Consider the following 24,121-nt stretch of genomic DNA (forward strand, 5'->3'; position numbering starts at 1 on the left):
AAGAGGGGCGCTGTCACTAATGGCACACCACCACCAATGAAGGCACTGAGCCCTGCCCCTTCTGGTTTGTACAATATAAGAAGCCCGTCTGCCCTGGCAGGAGGTGTCACTTTACACTTACAGCAACCCGACGGATGAAGTTTCATGGAACAACCCTGGCTTTTGACAGTCAAAAGAGCTTACTGTTTTGTTTATGATTGTGTCTGAGTGGCCACTTCCTTATTGCTTAAAGATGTAATTACATTAAACGAGATGGCCCAGTTGGTGTCTCCACTACAGTATACCCTGTTGCTTGACCTGTCATCCTTTCACATGGCCACAACTTCATATTTAAATCCTCAAGTTCATTTCCTAGATCTGCCTTCTCTGTTAGTGTGTCAGAGCGATCTGAACTTTATACTACAGGAAAAAGGAACCAATCCAAGATGGGACAAGGGTATATCACACAACACACTTGTGTAGACATAAATACCAGGAAAATATAAATTCACTCAGAGGAGAATGGAGAGAACACATAAAGTCTTGTAACCAAAAAAGAGACTAACTCAAACTGCTGCTTGAATCCTCATTTCACATTGTCTTTAGTACCTTAATACTCGGTCAGAATGTGTCAACAAATATCTCAAGGGTTTTGTTTTTCTCATCCACCGGAAAGTTATTCACCAGAAACACTTCCTTTACAAATGAGGTGGACACCATCAACAAGAGAAAGAGACAAACGTCCTAAGAAGAAGAACTAAACAAAATTTAACTTAGATGACATCGCAAATGGAAGAATAAGAAGAGAGCGCATATTTATAGGTGATGATGATGACTGGCTTCTAAGTCAATTTCAATTTCTAAGAGCTCTCCTCTTGGCGCTGTCTGCTGAACTGGCGCTGGCTTTACAAAGACAGACTTTGAGGACTTGTGCTCTACCTGCAACTTTGTAAGTTCTCTTCACTGTCGAGTTTTTAGCCACAGGAGCTTTTCAATGTGAACTTGCTTACTGATCGGGTATTTCACAAACATCACTGAGTAACGCCATGCTAGCTGTATAGGATGGTGTTATTTGCTTGTCATCCACAAGATTTCCTTACATTGTGCAAAAACTGGGAAACCTGAAAAGTAATTCGCAGCAATGTTCAGTTTTTCAACAGTAACGGAGTGCTCAGCTGCACGCACATTGCTATTGCAACAGCCCTGGAGAAGTTCCACTGTGCGACTTTCTGAACTTGAACTTTGAGTGTCTCCACCACACTGTATCACTTCATAATTTCCTTCTCTTGCTTAAACCACTGCTTAAGCCAACAAGTAGCACATTTTTCCTTGCCTCCACTTCACATTTGCTAAATTCTCCACTTTCCACATGCTGTTGGCATTGTCTTTAACAAAACACAAAAATGAAGGGGCTATTTATACTGATTTTCATATTCAAATATGCAAACGTCTGGGAGGAGTTGGGGTGGGGCTGTAGGCATGTGCACATGTGTTATGTTTTACTTTTATTGCGATTTATAAAGGGAAGTACCTGGAACTTGACATACGCACAGTTTTATGCATCTGATTTCCAGTTTTGTCCGTACTCCATATTTTAGTGTGAATTCTACACACTGCGTTATATGTGAGGCCCCAAGTCTCAGCTCCATACATCATTGCTGGTCTCATCACTAAACCTGACCTTCAACTCTTGCCTTGATACTCCTGATAGCTTCTTCTAATTGTTCCTTCCACATTGGACTCTGTGGGTCATCTCTGTGTCTAATTCTCCACCTTGGGCTACCTCTGATCCTCAATATTTGAATTTCTCCACTGTTTTAATGGCTCTCCTTCAGGCTAACTTCTGAATCCTGATCATCATTAAGCCTCACATATCCTGTCATCTTCCTCTTTGTCTTCCACAGCCTTTCTCCAAGATGTGTGGCATTTAGGACACATTGGTTATTTAGATTTCATCTGAGATTATAAAATTACGATTTTCAATGTAGGCATGCACTTTTGATCCAAACACACACTTCGTTTGTACCGATCCCTTCACTAATGCTGTGCATTTGGCCACATCAGGTGGGCAGCTGATTGCTGCTGACTACTTCTTAACTGCTGCTGTGGTCCCCCTTTCCCTGACAATAGCAAGACACCACACTTATAAATGGGAGTTAAATAACAATAACAACAACAATTTCTTTCTGGTATTGCCCAAAATCACACAAGGGTGCCACAATGGGCTTTAACAGGCCCTTTTTCAGAACCCCTCATGCCTTGACTCAGTAAGAAGAGAACAAAACGTTGTGATAATGTACGTATTATATTGGAATCAAATCACAAAATACAAGTTTGAAGCACATGTGCACAATTCACAAACACAAAATGAACCAATGTAAACAACACAAACAACAGTAGCAATCCAACAAATATGAATCCTGATGATCTGCGAGGTCAATCCTAAAACAAATAGATCTCAGTTCAAAGCCAAAGGGAAGATGGTGAAGCTTCCCAGATAAAAATATAATTTGTTCTTTCCATCACCTCCACACTTGCCGCACTGTAAGAGTTATTCACCCAAAACAGGCACCCATCCAAGTAGTTTGTGTTTCTCTGGCAGGAAAAGTTTCTCTCTTCCTGTAATTGATGAAGTTTGCTGAATTTGAAGGTTCATCTTCTGCACGGTACTACAGATCTTACCTCCACTTTAGGGCAAGTCAACATAGTGAAACAAAAAGACAAACAATAAGGAAGACAACAACACCTAAGCCAACTACTGAAGGTGTTTGTTTGGTTTGAGATATCAAGTTCCAATTTTATTTAGTTATGGGTGATATGGAAAGTGCATCACATGAGGCGAGACCAGGCCACGTCTATGATGAACACACATATATCAAGACTTCTCACAGTGTCCTTTATACAATAACATCTACACTCAGAATGAAATGAGAAATTAAATCAGTCCAGAATCTTCATATTTGGTTGTTCAAACAGCAGTACAGAGAATGAGGCATAATGTTGGAATTGTTGTGGTCCTTGAGGGTGCTGGGAAAGTGAACTCACTTCAATCCTTTGATCTCCAATGGTCAATATTATTTCCAGCTTCTCCCAATTTTAACCTAAGGTTATGAGAGGCCACTCAATCTTTATAAGAAAGAATGTTAGAGATTGTCCTCTACCTCTTAATCTTTCATAATATGCTAATCATCAGGTCACAGCAAGGAAATCCAAAAAAAAAAAAGCTTTTCAAAGGGCATAAAAAATTTGTTCTTTCACAATTTGAGTGATCAAATCACACAAGGCTGAAAGACGACGTTTTCAGTTCTTGAAAGCTCAGGGGCTGGCATTTCTGCTTTTCTCTTTTACTTTACCAAGGTGTGCTTCACTTACACTGGGATTCGCAATTGTTGGATGATCTTCGAGAGTCCTTGAAGCAGTTTGCTTGTTGTTTTGGAACCAAATTGGTTTCACACTATCTGATTAATTTGCAAAGTCTTTCATGAAATGGCTGACTCCAGGTAAGTACTGTAACTTGGATCGGTGGCGATCCTTTTATTTTGCAAAGTTTATTCTGCTTTTCACTGTATAAAAAGTCAGTAAATTTAATGGTAAAAATACTGTGAATGGCGAAAGTAAAATACCTTTTCTGAAAAACGAGTTACCTTATATTCTACTGAAAATTACCTGTATATCTTAAACAATACATTTCATTATTTTTTACAGCCAAGTTCTGTTAAATTGATATTTTCTACCTTCAAAATATGCTATATACCATTTACTGATATATATTATGGTTACACTGAAAACTACTGTTAATTTTACAGTGTAAAACTGTTAAATTATGATCTAAAGAGAACACACCAGAAAGCTGAGCGTAAATGGAGAAAAAACTAAATAAACTAATTATCCACTATGTGATATTGAAGGTTAAAATAACAGAACACAATAACACTGTCTTGAGAGGCGCTGCTATTTCTCTAAAATTATAAATAACAATGCTAGTAATCCCAGAGACTTCTTCTCTACGATTGATCGTCTGCTAAACCAGGTAACTCAATAGAATGCCTCCAAAATACTTCCAGTGAAACTTGTGAAGCTTTTGCTGTATTTTTAATTAAAAAATTAATGATATTAGAAAAAATATAGTCCATCTCCAGAATACTGATCCTCTTAAACAACAACAACATTTATTTATATAGCACATTTTCATACAAACAGTAGCTCAAAGTGCTTAAACCCGGTACTCCATTATAAACAAATTAACCAGGATAGATTTACCTGATTTATATATAAAATAATTTCTCAACTGAGACCCCTACCTGTCCTTGACCCAATACCAACAAGTTTTTCAAAGAAGTATCTGGTGTGCTAATTGATAATATTCTTGACATAGTAAATTCGTCATTAGATACGGGGTCTTCTCAGACTGTCTTAAAACTGCTGTAGCTAAACTCCTGCTCAAGAAAAATAATCTCGACTCCTCTGCTTTTGAAAATTTTAGTCCCATCTCTAACCTGCCTTTCTTAAGTAAAATTCAGGAGAAGGCCGTCATTATGCACCTCAATGACCACCTCAATAAACCTGCTATTCTTGATAAGTTTCAGTCGGGTTTCAGAACAAATCACAGCACAGAAACTGCACTCGTTAAAGTAGTAAATGACTTGCGGGTAAATGCAGACAGAGGCCATTTATCTGTTCTCATCCTCTTAGATCTGAGTGCTGCATTTGACACCATTGATCACAATATTCTTAGAAATCGCCTTAGTCAATGGGTGGGCCTCTAGGGCAGGGTCTTAAATTGGTTTGAATCCTACCTGGCAGGGAGAAAATTCTTTGTTAGTTGTGGGAATTACAACTCAAAGACACATGATATTCGATATGGTGGTCCACAAGGCTCTATCCTGGGTCCGCTGCTCTTCTCAATTTACATGCTTCCGTTAGGTCAGATTATCTCATTTTACAACGTGACCTACCACAGCTATGCTGATGACACACAGCTGTACTTATCAATAGCACCTGATGACCCCGACTCTCTTGATTCACTAACACAATGTCTTACTGGTATTTCTGAATGGATGAATAGTAATGTTCTCAAACTAAATTAGGAAAAACAGAAATTTTAGGGATTGGCAGTAATGGATATAATGAGTTTATTAGAAATTAACTTGATGTATTAGGATTAAAAGTCAAGACAGAGGTAAAGAGTTTAGGGGTAATTGTTGACTGTAATCTGAATTTTAAATCACATATTCATCAGACCACTAGGACAGCATTTTTTCACTTAAGAAACATAAGTAAAGTTAGACCTCTTATATCACTGAAAGATGCTGAGAAATGAGTTCACGCGTTTGTTTTCAGTCGACTAGATTACTGTAACACACTCCTCTTAGGACCACCCAAAAAAGACATAAATCAGTGACAACGAGTGCAGAATGCAGCTGCTAGAATCTTAACTAGGAAAAGAAAATCCGAGCACATCATCACCAGTCTGAGCGTCACTACACTGGTCACCTGTGTCATTCAGAATTGACTTTAAAATTCTGCTTATGGTTTATAAAGCCTTAAATAATCTCCCCCATCTTATATTTCAGAATGTCTGACACCTTATATTCCAAATCGTAACCTCAGAGTGTCTACTTAGAATTCCAAGAGCTAAACTTAAAAGAAGTGGTGAGGCGGGTGACCTTCTGCTGCTATGCACCTAAAATCTGGAATAGCCTGCCAATAGGAATTCGCCAGGCTGATACACTAGAGCACTTTAAAACACTGCTGAAAACACATTACTTTAACATGGCCTTTTTATAACTTCATTTTAATCGTAATTTAACTTAATCCTGATACTCTGTATGTTCAATTCATCATAACAACTATTCATTGTGGCTCTAAAATCGGTACTGACCCCTACTCTCTTTTCTGTTTCTTTTCCGGTTTCGTTGTGGTGGTGGCCTGCGCCACCTCCACCTACTAAAAGCTTCATGATGCTCCAACAATGATGGACGGATTAAAAGGAAGAAGTCTACGTGACCATCATCATCATCAAGCCCTTCCGTGAGAACCCTAAATCCAAAGAGGACTGTTTCATTTATGTTAGGTGTGTATTAGTGTAACATGGCTTTCTCATAACTTCATTTTTAGTTTAATCCTGATGCTCTGTATATTTAATTAATTATCATTATTATTCATGATGGCTTCAAAATCCATACTAACCCCTACTCTCTCTTCTGTTCTTTTTCCGGTTTTCTGTGGTGGTGATCTGCGCCACCACCACCTAATCAAAGCACCGTGATGTCCCTACATTGATGGATTAAAAACAGAAGTCCACATGACCGTCATCATCAAGTCCTTCCATGAGAACCCTGAACACATTGATGAGATCATTGATGTTAGGTAGAATGCCTAGAGGGGCTGGATGGTCTCGTGGCCTGGAACCCCTGCAAATTTTTTCTCCAGTTGTCTGGAGTTTTTTTCTGTCCTCCTGGCCATCAGACCTTACTCTTATTCTATGTTAATTAACGTTCCCTAATTCAATTTTCTAATTTATTTTGTCTTTTTCTCTTTCTTCATCATGTAAAGCACTTTAAGCTCCATTATTTGTATGAAAATGTGCGACAGAAATAAATGTTGTTGTTGTTGTTAAATAGCGAAGGTATATAACTGTAAAATTTAAAACGGTAAAGCTCTGTTTCAGTAACACAAAGGTTACAATATTTGCATAAGGACACGTCAACCTTTTACCATATTGTTCCTGGTGAAGCACATACATTTTGCACAGTAAGGAAAAAAATAAATACATTTAGCAGACTTATTTTTTCCCTGCATGCTGAAGGTTTTTGAGGTGATGGAAGCTGATTGCTGGTGGGTTGTATTCGTTAAGCTGGCATACCTGTAGGACACCAAACACCACAAAACAAACTTTATTTCTCCATCAAACAATGCCTTAACTTCCTTAAACACTGAATTTTTTAGTGTATATAATTAAATAATACATGTTTGCTATTTGTTGCTGTTACTTTACTGATGCAGGCTGTGTGCTGGTATTTGATCCTGGCAACATTTTGTAATGGCTTAATGATTGGCATATTTATTACAGTATATGGATTTCAGGTTAGGGTTAAACATTTACTTCTGTTGTAATGCATTGTAAAGAAAAAATATTTGTACTATAAAGTTATACTGTAGACCTAAAAATATTGTCACCTTCTTTTTACAGTAAAATTCCAGCAACCACAGCTGCCAGTTTTGTACTGTAAATTGAGCTTTTTACAGTGTACAGATGATTGCAGTTTGATCCTACTGTATAATTGCTCTATTAGCCTGTTTTATATATAATGAGGGTCCTACAGTAATTTCTGCTTTACTTTTTATGTTATTGGGAGTGGATTACTTTCCTTTTATTCTAACTTTAGATTTTCAAATGAGGGTCTGCTTAGAATTTCAAGAGCTAAACTTAAAAGAAGTGGTCAGGTGGCCTTCTGCTGTTATGCACCTCAAATCTGGATTAGCTGACTGATAGAAATTCAACAGGCTAATATGGTGGAGCACTTTAATAAACTGCTGAAAACTCATTACTTTAACATGGCTTTCTCAGAGGGTGCAGACCTATAAATACCTGGGAGTGCAGCTGGATGATAAACTGGACTGGACTGCCAACACTGATGCTCTGTGTGCGAGGACAGAGCTGACTATACTTCATTAGAAGGCTGGCGTCCTTCAACATCTGCAATAAGATGCTGCAGATGTTCTACCAGACGGTTGTTGCAAGTGCCCTCTTCTACGCGGTGGTGTGCTGGGAGGCAGCATGAAGATGAAGGACGTCTCACTCCTGGACAAACTGGTGAGGAAGGCAGGCTCTGTTGTAGGCACGGAGCTGGATAGTTTGACATCCGTGGCAGAGCGACGGGGCTGAGCAGACTCCTGCCAATCATGGAGAATCCACTGCATCACTGAACAGGATCATCTCCAGACAGAGGAGCAGCTTCAGAGACAGACAGACTGCTGTCACCGTCCTGCTGCACTGACAGACTGAGGAGACCCCACACAATGCGACTCGGGGTAAAGCGTTAACATTATACAAAGTTATTGTCTGTTAAACCTGCATTGTTATCACTCTTTGTTTTTATCAGTATGTGAGTTTCCCTTGGGGATTAATAAAGTATCTATCTATCTATCTATCTATCTATCTATCTATCTATCTATCTATCTATCTATCTATCTATCTATCTATCTATCTATCTATCTATCTTAGTGTAACCCTGATATTCTGTATATGCATTAAATTATCGTCTTTATCATGGCTCCACAATCTGTACTATCCCCTACTTTCTCTGCTGTTCTGTTTCTGGTTTTCTGTGATCTGCGCCACCACGACCTGATCAAAGCACTGTGATGTTCCTACGTTGATGGATTAAAGGCCAGAGGTCCAAATGACTATCATCGTTTTATTCTTCCACATGAAGCTTGAAAGCACTGAGGACTGATTGAGATCATTTATGTTGGGGGCTGGGTGGTCTCGTGGCCTCAGAAATCCTGAAGATTTAGTTTTTGTTTCTCCAGCCCTCTGGGTTTTTTCTGTCCTCCTGGCCATCAGACCTTAATTTATTCTTTGTGATTTAATATTGTTTCAAGGTTTTCTCCTTCTTTTGCTTATAAGTTGGCCTGTATTATATGTAAGAAAACTACAATGCTCAAAATACTTCTGAATGATTTGGAGACACGGCATGTCTGACTCGGCACGTGAAACTCATGAGCTCAATTCACTTCTTTTACAAAGGCCAAACTCAGATTGGACAGGACGTTAAAGTCACGAAGCAGAGCCATGTAATGTGTTATGCTAAATCGATAGAAGTATTTTCTTAGCTACGTTAGAATGTTAGCGCACAGTCAAAGGGAGGTTCAGTTATAATCCCCACAAGTTAAACAATAAATGGAATATCCTACTTATTCCTTGTCATTCTGCCCACAGACAACTTCAATTTATGATCTGACCTGCAGTTGGTATGCGTGGTGGTGGCGTGGCTAAGACTGTAGTGAAACAGAGAAGAAACCTTTTTCCTTTTTGATTTTTATTTTGTGTGTGCAATTAACATTTTTCTGAATTTTGTGATTTGTTCCTTTTAATGTCAATGTCAATTTATTTGAAGAGTACATTTAAGACAACGTCAGCAATGCCAAACCAAAGTACTTTACATAAAACATCCAATAAGTGTAACACAGAACTAACAATTAAACAGAAAAATAAAACTGAAATACTTAAAACATAATACAACCAAGAGTGGAATGAAACAAACCACCGACTGAGAGGGTAGGATTACCAGTATCACTGAAGATCATGAAAAGCTCAAGAATAAAACAAGTTTTAATCTAGTTTTAAACAGATCAGTTAAAGGTGTATGCTAAATGTAGTAATGTAAAGAATTCCTCAAAATTTAAAATTTTCACTAAACCTTTTAAAGTGAACTTTATTTGACTGGGAAATTTCTTTTCTCATGCGTTGGACTGACACTGGATTCCTACCTCACCCTCTCAGTAGCGCTCGATTTTGGGAAACCAGAAAAGACGCAACTACAACAGTTAACCCTCATGATGCATAAATATGATTCTTTCTCCCTGTTTCAGTTATTAAATTAAAAGACAAAACTAGTACTAACAACCCTCTGGCAATGGACTATTGTTTTGGAAACTTCAATAAAGATTTTTTTCTGTTGATCCTCCCCTTTTCAGATACACCCAATTCCCTTTCTCCTTCATTAGCTAAACCTACACTTACTGCAGCTGATGCTTCCTATTAGAAACAATTTGTCGATCACCTTAACTCCAATAATTTATCTGAGATCTACTACCAGTCTGGCTTTAGGTGTTATCATGGTGTTGAGACGGCCCTCCTGAAAGTATTCAGTGCCATCTCTATTATTACTGACTCAGGTGACGCTGCAGTCCTTGTCCTCCTTGACCTGTCTGCTGCCTTTGACACTGTTGATCATAAGATATTGCTGTTGCAGCTTGAACATCTTGTTGGGCTTAAAGGGTCCGCTCTTAACTTGTTCAGGTCATATCTAACTGGTAGACACTTTTCAGTTACTTTTAATTCCTCTTTTTCATCTACTGCTCCTCCTAAATGTGGTGTTCCTCAGAGATCCATTTTGGGTCCTATTTATTCTCTATATACCTTCACCCTATTGGAGCTCTTTTTAGGAGATTTAACATTTCTTTTCACTGCTATGCTGATGATACTCAGGTTTATATTCCGTCTGCAACTCTGCAATGAATCAACTCCACAACTGTCTGTCTGAACTAAGATCCTGGATTGCTAATAATTTTCTTGATCTGAATCAAAATAAAATGGAGGTGCTTATAGCGGGTCCATCAGCTAAACCAAATTGGTGTTGGACTTCTCAGCTCTTTCTCTGTCTTTTCCAAACCTCAAGTCCTCAATCTTGGTGTTATCTTTGACAGTCACCTCTCTTTTGAGAAACAGGTTAATTCTCTAGTCAAGAGTTGCTTTTTCCAGCTTTGTCTTTTAGGTACGATCAACCTTTTTAATCTTCTAGGGATCTTGAGAATGCTACTCCTGCTTTGATCTTCTCTCGCCTCCATTACTGCAACTCACTGTATTCTGGGATTAGCAAATCTCTGATACGCAGGTTACAGTTGGTCCAGAATGATGCCACTCGCTTTCTGATCGGGGCAAGAAAGTCTGATTCTGTTTCTCCAATATTAGCTTCTTTACACTGGCTGCCTGTCAGTTTTGAATTGATTTTAAAATCTTATTGCTAGTTTTAAATCTTTACATGGACTCGCTCCGCCTATTTATCTGAATTGTGTGCTTTACACCAGCCATCCAGAGTGCTTAGATCTTCTGGCCAGTTGTCTCTTGTTGTCCCTCGTACCGAGTGTCAAACTAAGGGGACAGACAGGACTTTGACAGCTGCTGCTCCTCGCCTGTGGAACTCGTTACCTTGTCACATAAAGGAGTCGTCGACAATTCAAAACGAGATTAAAGACTCATTTCTATTCACTTGCATTCCATGACCTTCAGTAATACTGATGGTTTCCTCTTTGTGATTATATAACATTACTTCTAGTTATTATGTATTTTATTTTATGTTCATATATTTTATTTCTATTTATGTTATTTGTTTTTTTATTCTATTATTGTAAAGCACTTTGGCCACAGCATTACTATGTTGTTTTAAATGTGCTCTATAAATAAACTGACATTGACATAGAAGTTTCTATCACTAATGGTGACGCCTCTCAAATACTAATACTGTAAAAGGGAAAGTCTCCAGGACCAGGCGTCCAACTAGAGGTACTTGCAGTTGGCTCTGCATTTATTTCAAATGGAACTTCACTATAACTTCTTCACAACTTTATCCATCTTTAAATTAACACAGCTACTTTGTTAAAAAAAAACACAGGTAGATGAGAAACAAAGATAAAAGAGCAGATGTCATTGTTTGGAAGCAATGCAAACTGCTTTCTGTTTGAAAAGGTAGAATGATCTGAATCAGAAATGGTTCTTAAGAGTATAAAATAAATGAATGTCAATAAAAAAAGTGCAATGAAGAAGGTCTAACCAATAAATAAGTTCAATAAATCAATCCAGTATATCAGGGTTTCTTAAACTTTTTTCTCACTGCCCAATCTTTCCCATCTTAGAGTCTTTGAGACTCAATCCATACCGACCTTCAGATTTGAGGGTGGGAGGTGTCTGGTCCAGAGAATTGCTGCAGACAGTCATGCGGGGACCCTTGGAGGCTTACCATCAACATTAAGGCAGAGCAATATTAATTCCTTAAACAACCAATCACCAAACACTTTGTGACCTTTGTGCAATGCATTGCAATTAAATTCAATGGTAAGTTGTGACCTTATTTAATCCAAAAATGGCAAACCACAGCCCATAATTTCCAAAACTGTGCACTATACCATTAAAACCAGTGATAAAAGTTCGATCAGCAGTCAGTTTTCTCCACAAACTGCCTCCAGTGCTTTGATCTCCTATGCTTAGTCTACTCAGCAGACTGAAACGCTGACTGAAACACAGTCCCCTTTCTGGCTGTCTCTCCCAGAGACCTCTGTCAGTAGCTACAGGTACTGGTAGGGGTCAACCAAGCCTGCATTCCTTTTTCTGCCACCTTCTTTGTTCACCCCTGAAATCTTGGACCCCATGAATGCCCCTTTTCTCCCACTCAACAGATCTTAACTACCCCTGGTGGATACTCCACTCGTTCTACTCCAACAGATTCATTTTCACTCATTGCATCTGAGCTGCACTATTTTTAAAATCATGTAACATAAAATAAAACAAAAGAAAGAAAATGCTGCCTATAGGCGTGTGTTGGATATTCAGCTTCCGCAAGCATGTGAGCGACTGAGATGACAGGTAGACACGGCTGCTGAAAAGCTCAGCCACCATCATCACCCCCATCACACAGTGGAGCCACCTCAGTCACCGAGCACTCACCTCTTCTAATGTCCCACGATGCTCTCACTAAAAGGTGAAGCCGCACTCTCGCTATGTAGTCGGTGTGAGATTTGCGTGAGGCGAGGGCTGGGACACTCACAGAGACCCCTACATACCAACAGAGCTGACTTAGTGTGAAAATGAAACGAAATTCCACAATTCCTGTTTTTACTGTAAGAGGAAACCTGACTTTATGATTTCTTTTCCTTAGATGGTTATCATTTTATCAAATGACTATCTCACTAAAAAATAAGGTTAAAAGACTCCTGTGTAACAGGTACGGGGCCGACCTTCAGCTGATGTTTTAGATGTTTACACTTGCCAATGGCCTCAAATCAGTGTGTCAAAGTCACTGTCATATAGCATCTGCCATTAAGTAAAAGGGTAACAACTTTTTAATGGAGTACAAATTATGTAAATATACCAAAATGGAGCATATCTGTAATTTAAAGCACAAAATCACTGCATTGTATTCATTATTGACTTTCTACAGCCAATCAGAAGCTCACACCACAGGATGTCTCCTTCCAGGTCAGGTTTCTCAATGACATAACTCTCAGCCGTGACTTCATTTGGGACTCTGCATGAGTGGATCAAAGTCTTTATACTTGTGTAGGTCCCAGGATTCATTTGAAACAACAATTACATCAGAAAACCACGACATCTTCCTGTGTAAATTACATTTCTGTCAAACGTATAGCATGTGGCGACTAACGTTGAGCAGCGAATTTCACCAAAGCATTATTTTCAGAGAATTTGCTGCATTTGCATTCACCCTTGTTCGTTGAATTATTTACTGATAGTTTGGCCAGTTTAGGAGAACTTTTTACCCAATGCCCCATAACTGGATGGGACCAAGGTATATAATGCTGATCATTTGCATTACAGACTCGGTGGGACTTAGTTAGTGGCAGAGCAGATAAGTAAACAATGAATGCTCTCAAAATTGTATTTTTATTAAAGATATTCAGCATAAATAACGAGTTATCTCTGCTTGTCACCAAATGTGCAGGTTAGTCTTCGAGCTCCACATCAATATAACTATAAACTATATAATGCACTAGTAAAACCAGAAATGGAGCATTGTGTGCAAGAAAGACATAGCAGCAACAAAGTGCATCATGGGACTGAAGGACATGACCTACTGTGACAGACTCAGAGTATTAAACCTGTTTAGTCTCAAGCAGAGGAAACTACATGGAGACCTCATCCAGGTGTTTAAAATCCTCAAATGCATTCATAACGTAGATCCAGAAGAATACGTTCGCTTAGGGTGAATGTTAGACTTGACACCAGTGGAAATAAAGTGCATTTAAAACTGAAGTCAGGAAGCTTTTCTTTGTGGAACTCTGGAACAAACTACCAAAACATGGAGATGAAGCCGAAATGTTCACAACCTTTAAGACAAATCTGGATGAGATATGGGGGCATCTTAGCAATTAGCTAAACAAACGGGCTTGATGGACGCAATGGGCTCCTCTCGTTTGTCAAATGTATTGTAATCTTGCAAAACTGGTTCAGATGCCACACTGTTTTTGCCAGATGGAAATGGGACAAAGAGACAATGGAAGGAATGGGAGCCGTCCTCCACACTGCTGTAGAATTTTGCAGATACAATGCATGTCAGTAATGGAGGGCAGAGAGGTCCCAATGATTTTTTTTTTTCTGCGATGTACACTATCCGTTGTAGGGCCTTATGGTCAGAGCCACTGCATTTCCCCTACCAGATGGTGATGCAGCTGTTCAGAACACTCTGAGTGGTGCCCCTGTAGAATGTGGTGAGAATGAGGGGAGGTAGCCATCAATTAAGTGGAGACATTGCTGTGCCTTCTTTGCTATGGAAGGCAGTGTTAAGTGACTAAGTCACTTTATTAAGGAATTTGGTGCTCCTGAGCAGTTCCACTTGAGCCCTTGTGATGCACATTATTCCCTAGCTCTTTAACCCCACAAGTGCTGTATGAATAACACAAGAACAATCCGCTTTCCCTGGTTCTCCCAGGAGACTCACTTATCATTGGCACGAATGACAGGCATTGTCTTAGGTTATATCTCAAACCTAAATGTTACTTTTGGTCTCCAAGAATATATTCAAACATACAAAGACTCAACATCCTTGTCTATTGGCCATTTATCAACCAGTGAATGTTTTACTTTAACGCACAGTTCATTACTGGAGAGAGCTCTATGTCTGCAGCTGATAAACCTTGCAGCTCAGATCATATGGCACTCCTTACTGCTCAGATGCTCTAAAATGTTACCTTATTACTTCAATCACTCTGGATATGAAGACAAAATATAGAAAGTTAAAAGCAACGTGGTATTTATTAAAGAACAATAATACCAGTAGAGAAAAGCATAAAAGAAAATATTCATAGCAAAGCCTGGATATATATAGTCTTTAGATAAAGCTTACGAAAAGTCAAAGATGTCAAGAATGAATGTCCCAGGACACAATTGATCTAGAACTCAACATTGTTCATCAGATGCTTTGCCAACAATCAGATGGAAATGGCTGCATGTAGCCAGCGCCCTTTCCTGTCCTCTTCTGATATTGCTCTGTTCTCTTCGTTTAGTCCATCATACTTATGTTAAAATGCTACCAGAGTTTTGCAAGATGTGATTGCTACATGACCTGATTGGCTGGACTGTCAATATGATGAATAAATTTCCTCAAACTCTTTATTTTGTTTGAGTTTGTCCGTTTTTCAAGCAATAATGTTTCTAATGTTTTAACAATCTCCTGGCTAAAGCTGTAATTTCCAGTCACATGGAATCTCCTTCTGTTCACAGGTTATAAAGCTGTGGACCACAGCATGTCTTCTTTCCCCAAGTTGTACACCAATGTAGTCCTGGTGCACTTATTCCCTCCACGGGTGATCAAATCATCAGTACAGCTTGAGGCTCTCCTGAATTCGTACTCAGCTCAAACAGATGACACTGTGATTGGCACAATTCAGGAAAACAGATTGCCTTTGATGCTAACTGTCCATGCTAGTGCTCTGTGTTTAAGTTCATCTGTTGTTTTGTTTTGAGCAAAATATAAAGAAAATATAGAGCACAATGTATACATGTTGCACACCACAGCAACTAATATTTCGATGTCTAAGAAAAGGTGTGGATGTAAAGGTCTCCCTTCATTTTTGAAATGTCTGTGTGATCTTTTATATGACAGGAGAACTTGAGGGAACAATCTTAGAGTTAACATAAACAGTGAACCACTGCGCTCATCTCCTTAAAGAAACTGAACAAGTTCACGCTCAGCACGATCAGCGCAAGGAGTCATGGCTGAAGGAGCTGAAAATTGAAACAGTAGGTCAGCCACCACATTGTGGTGCCCAGGAGTATACTGGAGTTTAAAATTGTATTGCTGGAGACGCTCTGACCAGCGGTGCCGTCTTAGTGGCCTGTGGCCAGAACCGGATGTAGCAATCCATGCAGCGAGAGCTTGGTGGTCAGTTCTGAGTGTAAATGCACGGCTATACAGATATGAATGCCACCATTCACAAGCCCAGATACGTGCCAGAGCCTCTCACTCACTGACTGACGATTTCTGTTCACCTGGGCTAAGATCTCTAGAAACAAACGCCACAGGTTTCTCAGTCCCTCCTGAATCTGAGAGAGTACAGCCCCATAGCAGCTCCAGATGCATCCCAAGTGACTAAGGTGGGACTGTTGAGGTCACAGTGTGCCAGCACAGGCGGTAAAACAAGCTGAGCCTTTAGTAATGCCTCTGTGCAGAGTCCATGCCCAGGGAGCAGCTTTATCAAAAGTTGACGTACAAGTGCAGCAGTGGAGGAGTATTATGGCAGGAAACGTAAAGAGTATGCAGCCATAGCCAAAATGAAGCAACCTGTGCTACTGGCGTGGGCTCTGGAATTCTCTGAATTGCCTTCGTGTTAGACCGTGTGGGGCCAAACCATCTGCAGACAGTCGTAAACCCACAAATTCAACTGAAGGTGCAGAAAACACACATTTATCACCATTAAGAGTGAGATTATGCCTGGCCAGTGCTGAAAACACTCTGTCAAGACACTCAGGTTGTGGAGACTATACACAACCATATCATCAAGGTAGATGACAACTCCTGGAATCCCTGCCAAGATAGTCGATAGTATTTTCTGAATGCAGCTCAGACCTGAACTGGGTCCAAATGGCATTCTAGTATATCAGAACACCCCAACGTGAGTGACAAATGCAGTCAGGTCTCAACTACTGGGGTGGAGTGGCACCTGCAGATATCCCTGACGGAGAAATAACTTTGTAAAGAAACGAGATCCATAAAATTGGGTCGTTAGCTCCTCTGATGTTGGCAGAGGGTATTTGTCTGGAGTGACTGCCCTGTTTACTGCCCTTAGATCGACACAGATTTGTAGTTCCCCTGACTTTTTTTTTTTTTTGCAACAACCAAATTGGAAATCCATGGGGCAGCATTAATAGGCTCTATAATAACAGCCTCTAGGGGTGTTGCAGTTCAGCCAATACTCTGTCACGGGAAGCCAGTGGGATGCGACGTGGTGCCCGGATGACAGGACGCACAGTGGCATCTGGCAAGGCTGGTGATGAAAGGCAGAGAGACAGCCAAGCCCACCAAAAGTGATTCCCACTTCTGTTGCCAGGGAAGCAGACATTAAGAATTACAGATCCACTGGTGTCAACAAGGTTAAAGCCAAGGCAGTTACAGAGATCCAGGCCTCAGAGACTGGCACCACGGCAGGAGACTTGAAATGTGAATTTAGGAAGAAACTTAGAACCACAGCGTACTGACAGCTCAACTGAACACACAATGCCAATCACAGAGCTGGCAGAGCCACAGAGTGTGGTGACTGGAGCAGATAGCGGAGATCTGGGAAAAAATGCTTTTAGTCTTTACATTTAACAGAGACACTGTTAGCCCAGTATCTAGCAAAAGCGGAAGACAGACTTTGTCTAGTTTCACTGTGCAGGATTTAAAAGAGGTTTGCCTGGATGTCACATTATGAATTGTCACAAGATGACCGAGCGGAACGGCAAACTTTCGCTAAGCGACCGGCTTTTTGCAGCGTTGGCATATCCGACCACGGGCAGGGCAGCTCTGCGCTCTCGTAGCGTGTGATTTAAAGCCACCATTTCCGCCAAAATATTGGGGTCTCAAAGGAAACTGTCGCGTAAGCTGTACGCTGGGATTCTCGTTGCAGCTGTCCAAGTCTTCTATGCACTGCAGCGCCCGAGCCGCGTCTCCTGTCACTGCTGAGAGAGCTGGAGATCTCCATCTGGAAACGCAACGTGGAGAGCCCGCGTGATAGGCCACAATCCTGATAGCAATATTGTAAAATATTATTTAATGTCCTTTTTTTTTTTGGTTGAATGTTTTGCGCTACCTAATTGAAATTTGCAGGACAGACATTTTCTTTAAAATTTGGTTTTAAGTCGGATTTTCTGATTTTTCCCCTTTCGCTCAACGAGTGAAGCCTGTGCTGTCTTTTAGTGGGCACACTTTCCGGAATATTTGAAAATAGAAAACGTGCGCAAATATTTAAAATCTTGCAGTCAGCACGTTGTCTGGAACGCGTTCTATGTGTTATCATGGAAAATGTGGAATTTGGGTACGTCTCAGTGTGATTTTTGGGCGTTTTCTGCCGGAAGCATTCCGGCTGCAGATGGCTCTGGGTAAAGCCGAAATTCAGAAATAAAAATTAATAAAAAAAAATCAAAAGGCACAGAAGGTGTCATCTCAACCGGCTCGAACCCGGGCATCGTCCTGACCAGTTAAGCTTAGTAGGAGTCACTTTCGCAACTAAAGTGGGGTTGGGCGCTGGTGGCACGAGTGGGGGCTATGGCATCGGAAAGGCAGGGGTCACCGGTGTGCGGTGCTCCGTTCCGATTTTGGCACTCCCATTTATGCAGCGACTTGATTGTAGCAAGTCCGGATTCTAGCGGACTTTTGGGCTTTTATTGCGCTCAGCCAGCTGACTCCTCATAAACTCATCACGCATGTCTCCGAATTTGCAAAACTGGCTAAACCCCTTAAGTTAGCCCCGTATTGGTGAACCGCCCCGCCTGCCTGCTGTCGCCGTCTACGAAGCAGGATTCGGCGGAGGATACCACTTTGTGAGCAAGAGAAGTGCGTCTCCAAGAGTGTCACAGCAGCGGAGTACACGCGCTGTCCTTTTGTTCCCAGACAGTGAAGGAGCAAAGAGCTGACTTGCGCGTTTCACTTATTTATATAAGAGCACGTGTAGAGAGTCCGCTATTCTCCTTACCGGAATCCGGCGTCGGTACTTCTGGCCCTCGAGTGACCTCGTTAGCGTAGCAGACTGAGTCTTCGATGTGTGGAAAGGCACACAGAGATGCACTGCAAAAATAATGTTAAATTTACGGTAAAGTACTGGCAGCTGGGTTGCCAGAATTTTACTATAAAAACTGACAATATTTTTAGGTCTACGGTACAACTTTACTTTGTAGTAAATAACTGCTTTTTTAACACATTCCAACAGAAGGGAATGTTTAACCATAACCAGAAATTCATGCACTGTAATAAATATGCCAATCAATAAGACATTAGAAAGTAATGTCAGAATCAAACCAGTATGCAGTTTGCATCAGTAAAGTAACAACAACCAATAACAAACACGCACCATTCAAATATACACATTGAAAACTTCTCAGTGTTTAACAAAGTTACGGCACATTGTCTGGTGGGGAAGTAAAGTTTGTTTTGTGGTGTATGGTGTCCTACAGGTGTGCCAGCTTAATGAATATACAACCCACCATAAATCAGCTTCCATAACCTCAAAATACCTTCAGCACGCAGGAAAAATAACTTTTCCCTACTATTCAAAGGTGGGCGGTTCACTAGGAACAATGTGGTAAAGGGGCGTTTCCTTATGCAAATATAACTTCGGTGTTACTGAAACAGAGCTTTACCGTTTCAAATTTTACAGTTGTTTACCTTCGGTATTTAACAGTTTTACAATGTCAAATTAAGAGTTTTTTTCAGTGTAATGCATCAATATACGGTATGTAGCATATTTTGAAGGTAGAAAAATATCAATTTTACAGAACGTGGCTGTAAAAATAATGAAATGTATTGCTTAAGATATACAGGTCATTTTCAGTAGAACACAAGGTAACTTTCCATCCATCCATTATACAACCCGCAACTACAGGGTCACGGGGTCTGCTGGAGCCAGTCCCAGCCAACACAGGGGCAAGGCAGGAAACAAACCCCGGGCAGGGCGCCAGCCCACCGCAGGAAGGTAACTTTCCGTTTTCAGAAAAGGTATTTTACTTTCACCATTTACAGTATTACCGTTAAATTTACTGACATTTTTAGAGTGTCGTCGCCCGAGTTTGTGGAATACTTGCCGATTGTATTTTATTTCTTTTATAACACAACGGTGAAGATACAGCAGTGAGCTACCCAAGAACACTCCTCTTCAATAAATAATCAATAAACTTTACTAAAACTCAACATGAACTACTGCTTACACTTACATCGTCTAAATCAAGAGCCGTGGTTACTTTAAGTTTCACAAGACTCCAGCCAGCGAGTCCAAGGCACTGGAGTATCTCTGGGCATGTCAAGAAAGGGATGAGGAGGTGGAAGTGAAAACTACCGATATCCTTGTCGAAAAAAGGTTGCATACAATACGAGAGCGGAGGATGGAGGACAGGTGCAGTTTATCTCTGAGAGGCGTTTGTTCCGGAATTCTCATTCTCTCCAAAATTCTCCCTCAGTCTAACCCATATTACAACGAACAAAAAGTACACTGTCGTAAAATGGACATCTTGCATACATAAAAATAGCGAGAGATCCTCCGGGCGCTCGGTTTCCTCCCACAGTCCAAAGACATGTAGGTTAGGTGGATTGGTGATTTTAAATTGGCCCCAGTGGGTGCTTGGTGTGTGCTTGGTGTGTGGGTGGGTGTGTGTACCCTGCGTTGGGCTGGTGCCCTGCCCAGGATTGGTTCCTGCCTTGCGCTCTGTGCTGGCTGGGATTAGCTCCAGTGACGCTGTGTTTGCATTCAGCAGGTTGGATAATGGATGGATGGATGAATAGCGAGAGAGCCTGGGAAAGGAAAAAGGACACGAGACACTTGACGACGATCAGAGCGCAGCAGCCTGCAGCCTAGTGAAGTTACTGTTATTTTTACGAGTTTGATTTTACTGTACATCTTTTGTTGTGGACTAAACGCGCCCGTTATTGTGCTTAACTTCCATTCGGTGTCTGTATCGGACTTTCCATCTCGGTGATCGGTACAAAATGTAATTATGTTTTGCTTAATTTGAACAATAATACTTAAGCCCACGCAGTACCAGCTGTGTCTCCTTCAAAATGTCAATTCTGTATTTTGTTAATTACTGATTAGTATTTAACACACACCCCCATGCCTCAAGTTTATGACTAGGAAAATAAGGCACTAATAAATGTATTTAATAAAAGCACCCAAATTGTTTTTGAAATTATCTATTAATTTTTGTATTATGCTTTAAGAAAACAAAGGCAACACAAGAGCATTAAATCTGCTTTTGATGATAGAAGATGGAAGTTCGAAAACAAGCACCTTTGTAAAGATTGCAGCAAAACTCCTAGAGGGGAACTGTCACATAATCCAAAGGTACACAGGGGGTCTTAGGCGAATAAAGACTGAGAAGCACAGCATTAAGCGGATTTGACCGTCATGTCGAATTAAAATGTTTAAGACCTCTTGATTATCAACATTTTTGGTGATGTAGGAAAAACGACCCCAGACTCGAAGGCACACATCTTTTCAGTGGGCTCGAATGGATGTTTGACGGCGGTCTCGAGGGTACTTTAAAATGAAAACAAGTTCATCTTTTTATTTTTTTCTTAGCTTTACAAGCCCCCTCCGCCAAAAAAAAATCCCTAACCCCAGGTGTCGACATTCTCACACACCGGCTCGTTACCTGCATGCAGATCTTCAGTTCCAGGGGTCTCAGCTCGGGTGCTCCTCACCGCTCAGCTCAGGGCTCCATTAAAGCCGCTCGCATGAATATCTCCACTAAAGCTCCACGAAACAGAAAGTGAAAAACGGAGTTCCCCTTCAGTGGCAGGCTTGGGCATTTTGCGTTACCCTACAGCTCTGTTTGGCATTTGCAGTTTCACTTGCAATTTCACAATTGCCAGGCTAAACCCACTAAAATGAGGTTTTGGATTTTTAAGGAAGGAGTTTTGCTTACTGAGCAAATTGTTATGAACCCTGCACACCTGCTTATCCATGCAGATATCATCAGCCAGTCTTGTGGCAGCAGCACGAAGCATCAAATCCAGGACAGGGGCTTCAGTTCATGTTTACATCAAACTCCAGAATGGATCTCAGTGGTCTGGATCAATTGTGCCCACAGGCTGGTAGGAGTCAATCAGAAACTGCTGATCGTATGGGACTTTCACATCAATGGTCCTTACTATTGGAAAGAAAGTTGAGAAAGCAGACTCGCAATTCACTGTAGTCGCTGTGGTGTGTCAGTTAGAACGCAGGAACTAATCCAACCATTTCAGGAACATTGCTTTAATGATGAAGGCCAGAAATTCACATGAAGCAGAACAACTGTACAGGTAGGTGAGTATGTGTGTGGCTATTTGGTCAACAAGCGCACAAACTTAAACTCTCTCTAGCAGCTCCAGTAGTTCTGGTTTTCACGAGATACATGTCACAAACTCACCTGCTCACTGCACACTCCACGGTTTTCATGTGATGTTTCAGAGCCATTAAGGCACACAAGCCTTTTACACTTACAGTTTACTCAGAGCGGTGCGAAAAAATAAGAACATCCAGCAGATGGCAGTTCTCTGGACGGAAACGCCTTGTTATGACAGGGGTCTGAGGAGAAGAGGGTCTTGCCAACTGAAATGCTGCAGCAGCTCAGATAACCAACTGTGGTAAGCAGAAAATCATCTCTGAACGCACAACACGTCAAACCAGGGCCGGAGTGGGACTCATTTTCAGGCCAGGAGTTTCATGCCTCAGACCGGCCAACTATATACATTATATACACCCACACATTAATTTTAAAACTCTTGGCTCACCCTTTCTTTCTCATGGGTGGTTGCATATTCACTTCAAGCTCCGGTCCTCTACCAGAGGTCTGGGAGCTTAAGGGTTCTTTGCAGTATCTTTTAGCTGTTCCTAGGACTGAGACAGAGATCTCTGAGGTTCTTCCTATCTACAGTGCATCCGGAAAGTATTCCCAGCTTCATCACTTTCTCCACATTTTGTTACGTTACAGCCTTATCCCAAAATGGATTAAATTCATTTGTTTCCTCAGAATTCTACACACAACACCCCATAATGACAACGTGAAAAAAGTTTACTTGAGGTTTTGCAAATTTATTAAAAATAAAAAAACTGAGAAATCCCATGTCCATAAGTATTCACAGCCTTTGCCATGAAGCTCCAAATTGAGCTCAGGTGCCTCCTGTTTCCCCTGATCGTCCTTGAGATGTTTAATTGGAGTCCACCTGTGGTCAATTCAGTTGATTGGACCTGATTTGAAAGGCACACACCTGTCTATAGAAGGTCCCACAGTTGACAGTTCATGTCAGAGCACAAACCAAGCATGAAGTCAAAGGAATTGTCTGTAGACCTCCGACACAGGATTGTCTCGAGGCACAAATCTGGGGAAGGTTACAGAAACATTTCTGCTGCTTTGAAGGTCCCAATGAGCACAGTGGCCTCCATCATCTGTAAGTGGAAGAAGTTCAAAACCACCAGGACTCTTCCTAGAGCTGGCCGGCCATCTAAACTGAGCGATCGGGGAGAAGGGCCTTAGTCAGGAGGTGACCAAGAACCTGATGGTCACTCTGTCAGAGCTCCAGAGGTCCTCTGTGGAGAGAGGAGAACCTTCCAGAAGGACAACCATCACTGCAGCAATCCACCAATCAGGCCTGAATGGTAGAGTGGCCAGATGGAAGCCACTCCTTAGTAAAAGGCACATGGCAGCCTGTCTGGAGTTTGATAAAAGGCACCTGAAGGACTCTCAGACCATGAGAAACAAAATTCATGTCTGATGAGACAAAGATTGAACTCTTTGGTGTGAATGCCAGGCGTCATGTTTGGAGGAAACCAGGCACCGCTCATCACCAGGCCAATACCATCCCTACAGTGAAGCATGGTGGTGGCAGCATCAGGAACTGGGAGACTAGTCAGGATAAAGGGAAAGATGACTGCAGCAATGTACAGAGACATCCTGGATGAAAACCTGCTCCAGAGCACTCTTGACCTCAGACTGGGGAGACGGTTCATCTTTCAGCAGGACAACGACCCTAAACACACAGCCAAGATATCAAAGGAGTGGCTTCAGGACAACTCTGTGAATGTCCTTGAGTGGCCCAGACTTGAATCTGATTGAACATCTCTGGAGATCTTAAAATGGCTGTGCACCGACGCTTCCCATCCAACCTGATGGAGCTTGAGAGGTGCTGCAAAGAGGAATGGGCGAGACTGGCCAAGGATAGGTGTGCCAAGCTTGTGGCATCAAATTCAAAAGACTTGAGGCTGGAATTGCTGCCAAAGGTGCATCGACAAAGTATTGAGCAAAGGCTGGGAATACTTATGGACATGGGATTTCTCAGGTTTTTATTTTAATAAATTTTCAAAAACCTCAAGTAAACTTTTTCACATTGTCATTATGGGGTGTTGTGTGTAGAATTCTGAAGAAAAATGAATTGAATCCATTTTGGAATAAGGCTGTGAC

The 24,121-nt window shown here is 41.1% G+C and overlaps 1 protein-coding gene and 1 long non-coding RNA gene across 2 annotated transcripts in view; both read right to left on the reverse strand.

The window, feature by feature from the left end:
- The window catches only part of LOC120515065, a 44,933-nt gene extending 23,512 nt beyond the window's left edge, over positions 1-21,421 (reverse strand). Inside the window, exons 1-2 of the long non-coding RNA XR_005630574.1 lie at positions 21,335-21,421; positions 18,667-18,758 (exon numbers count right to left, since the gene is read on the reverse strand). This is a non-coding gene — a long non-coding RNA (uncharacterized LOC120515065). The remainder of the gene's footprint in view (positions 1-18,666; positions 18,759-21,334) is intronic.
- A 322-nt stretch (positions 21,422-21,743) lies between these two features.
- LOC120514356 (interferon-induced protein 44-like) overlaps positions 21,744-24,121 on the reverse strand; it is a 29,731-nt gene continuing 27,353 nt past the window's right edge. The window contains exon 7 of the mRNA XM_039734674.1: positions 21,744-21,832. Coding sequence (XP_039590608.1) covers positions 21,744-21,832 — 89 coding nt within the window. The remainder of the gene's footprint in view (positions 21,833-24,121) is intronic.

The sequence above is a fragment of the Polypterus senegalus genome, chromosome 14, assembly GCF_016835505.1.
Source record: "Polypterus senegalus isolate Bchr_013 chromosome 14, ASM1683550v1, whole genome shotgun sequence".
Classification (NCBI taxonomy): domain Eukaryota; kingdom Metazoa; phylum Chordata; class Cladistia; order Polypteriformes; family Polypteridae; genus Polypterus; species Polypterus senegalus.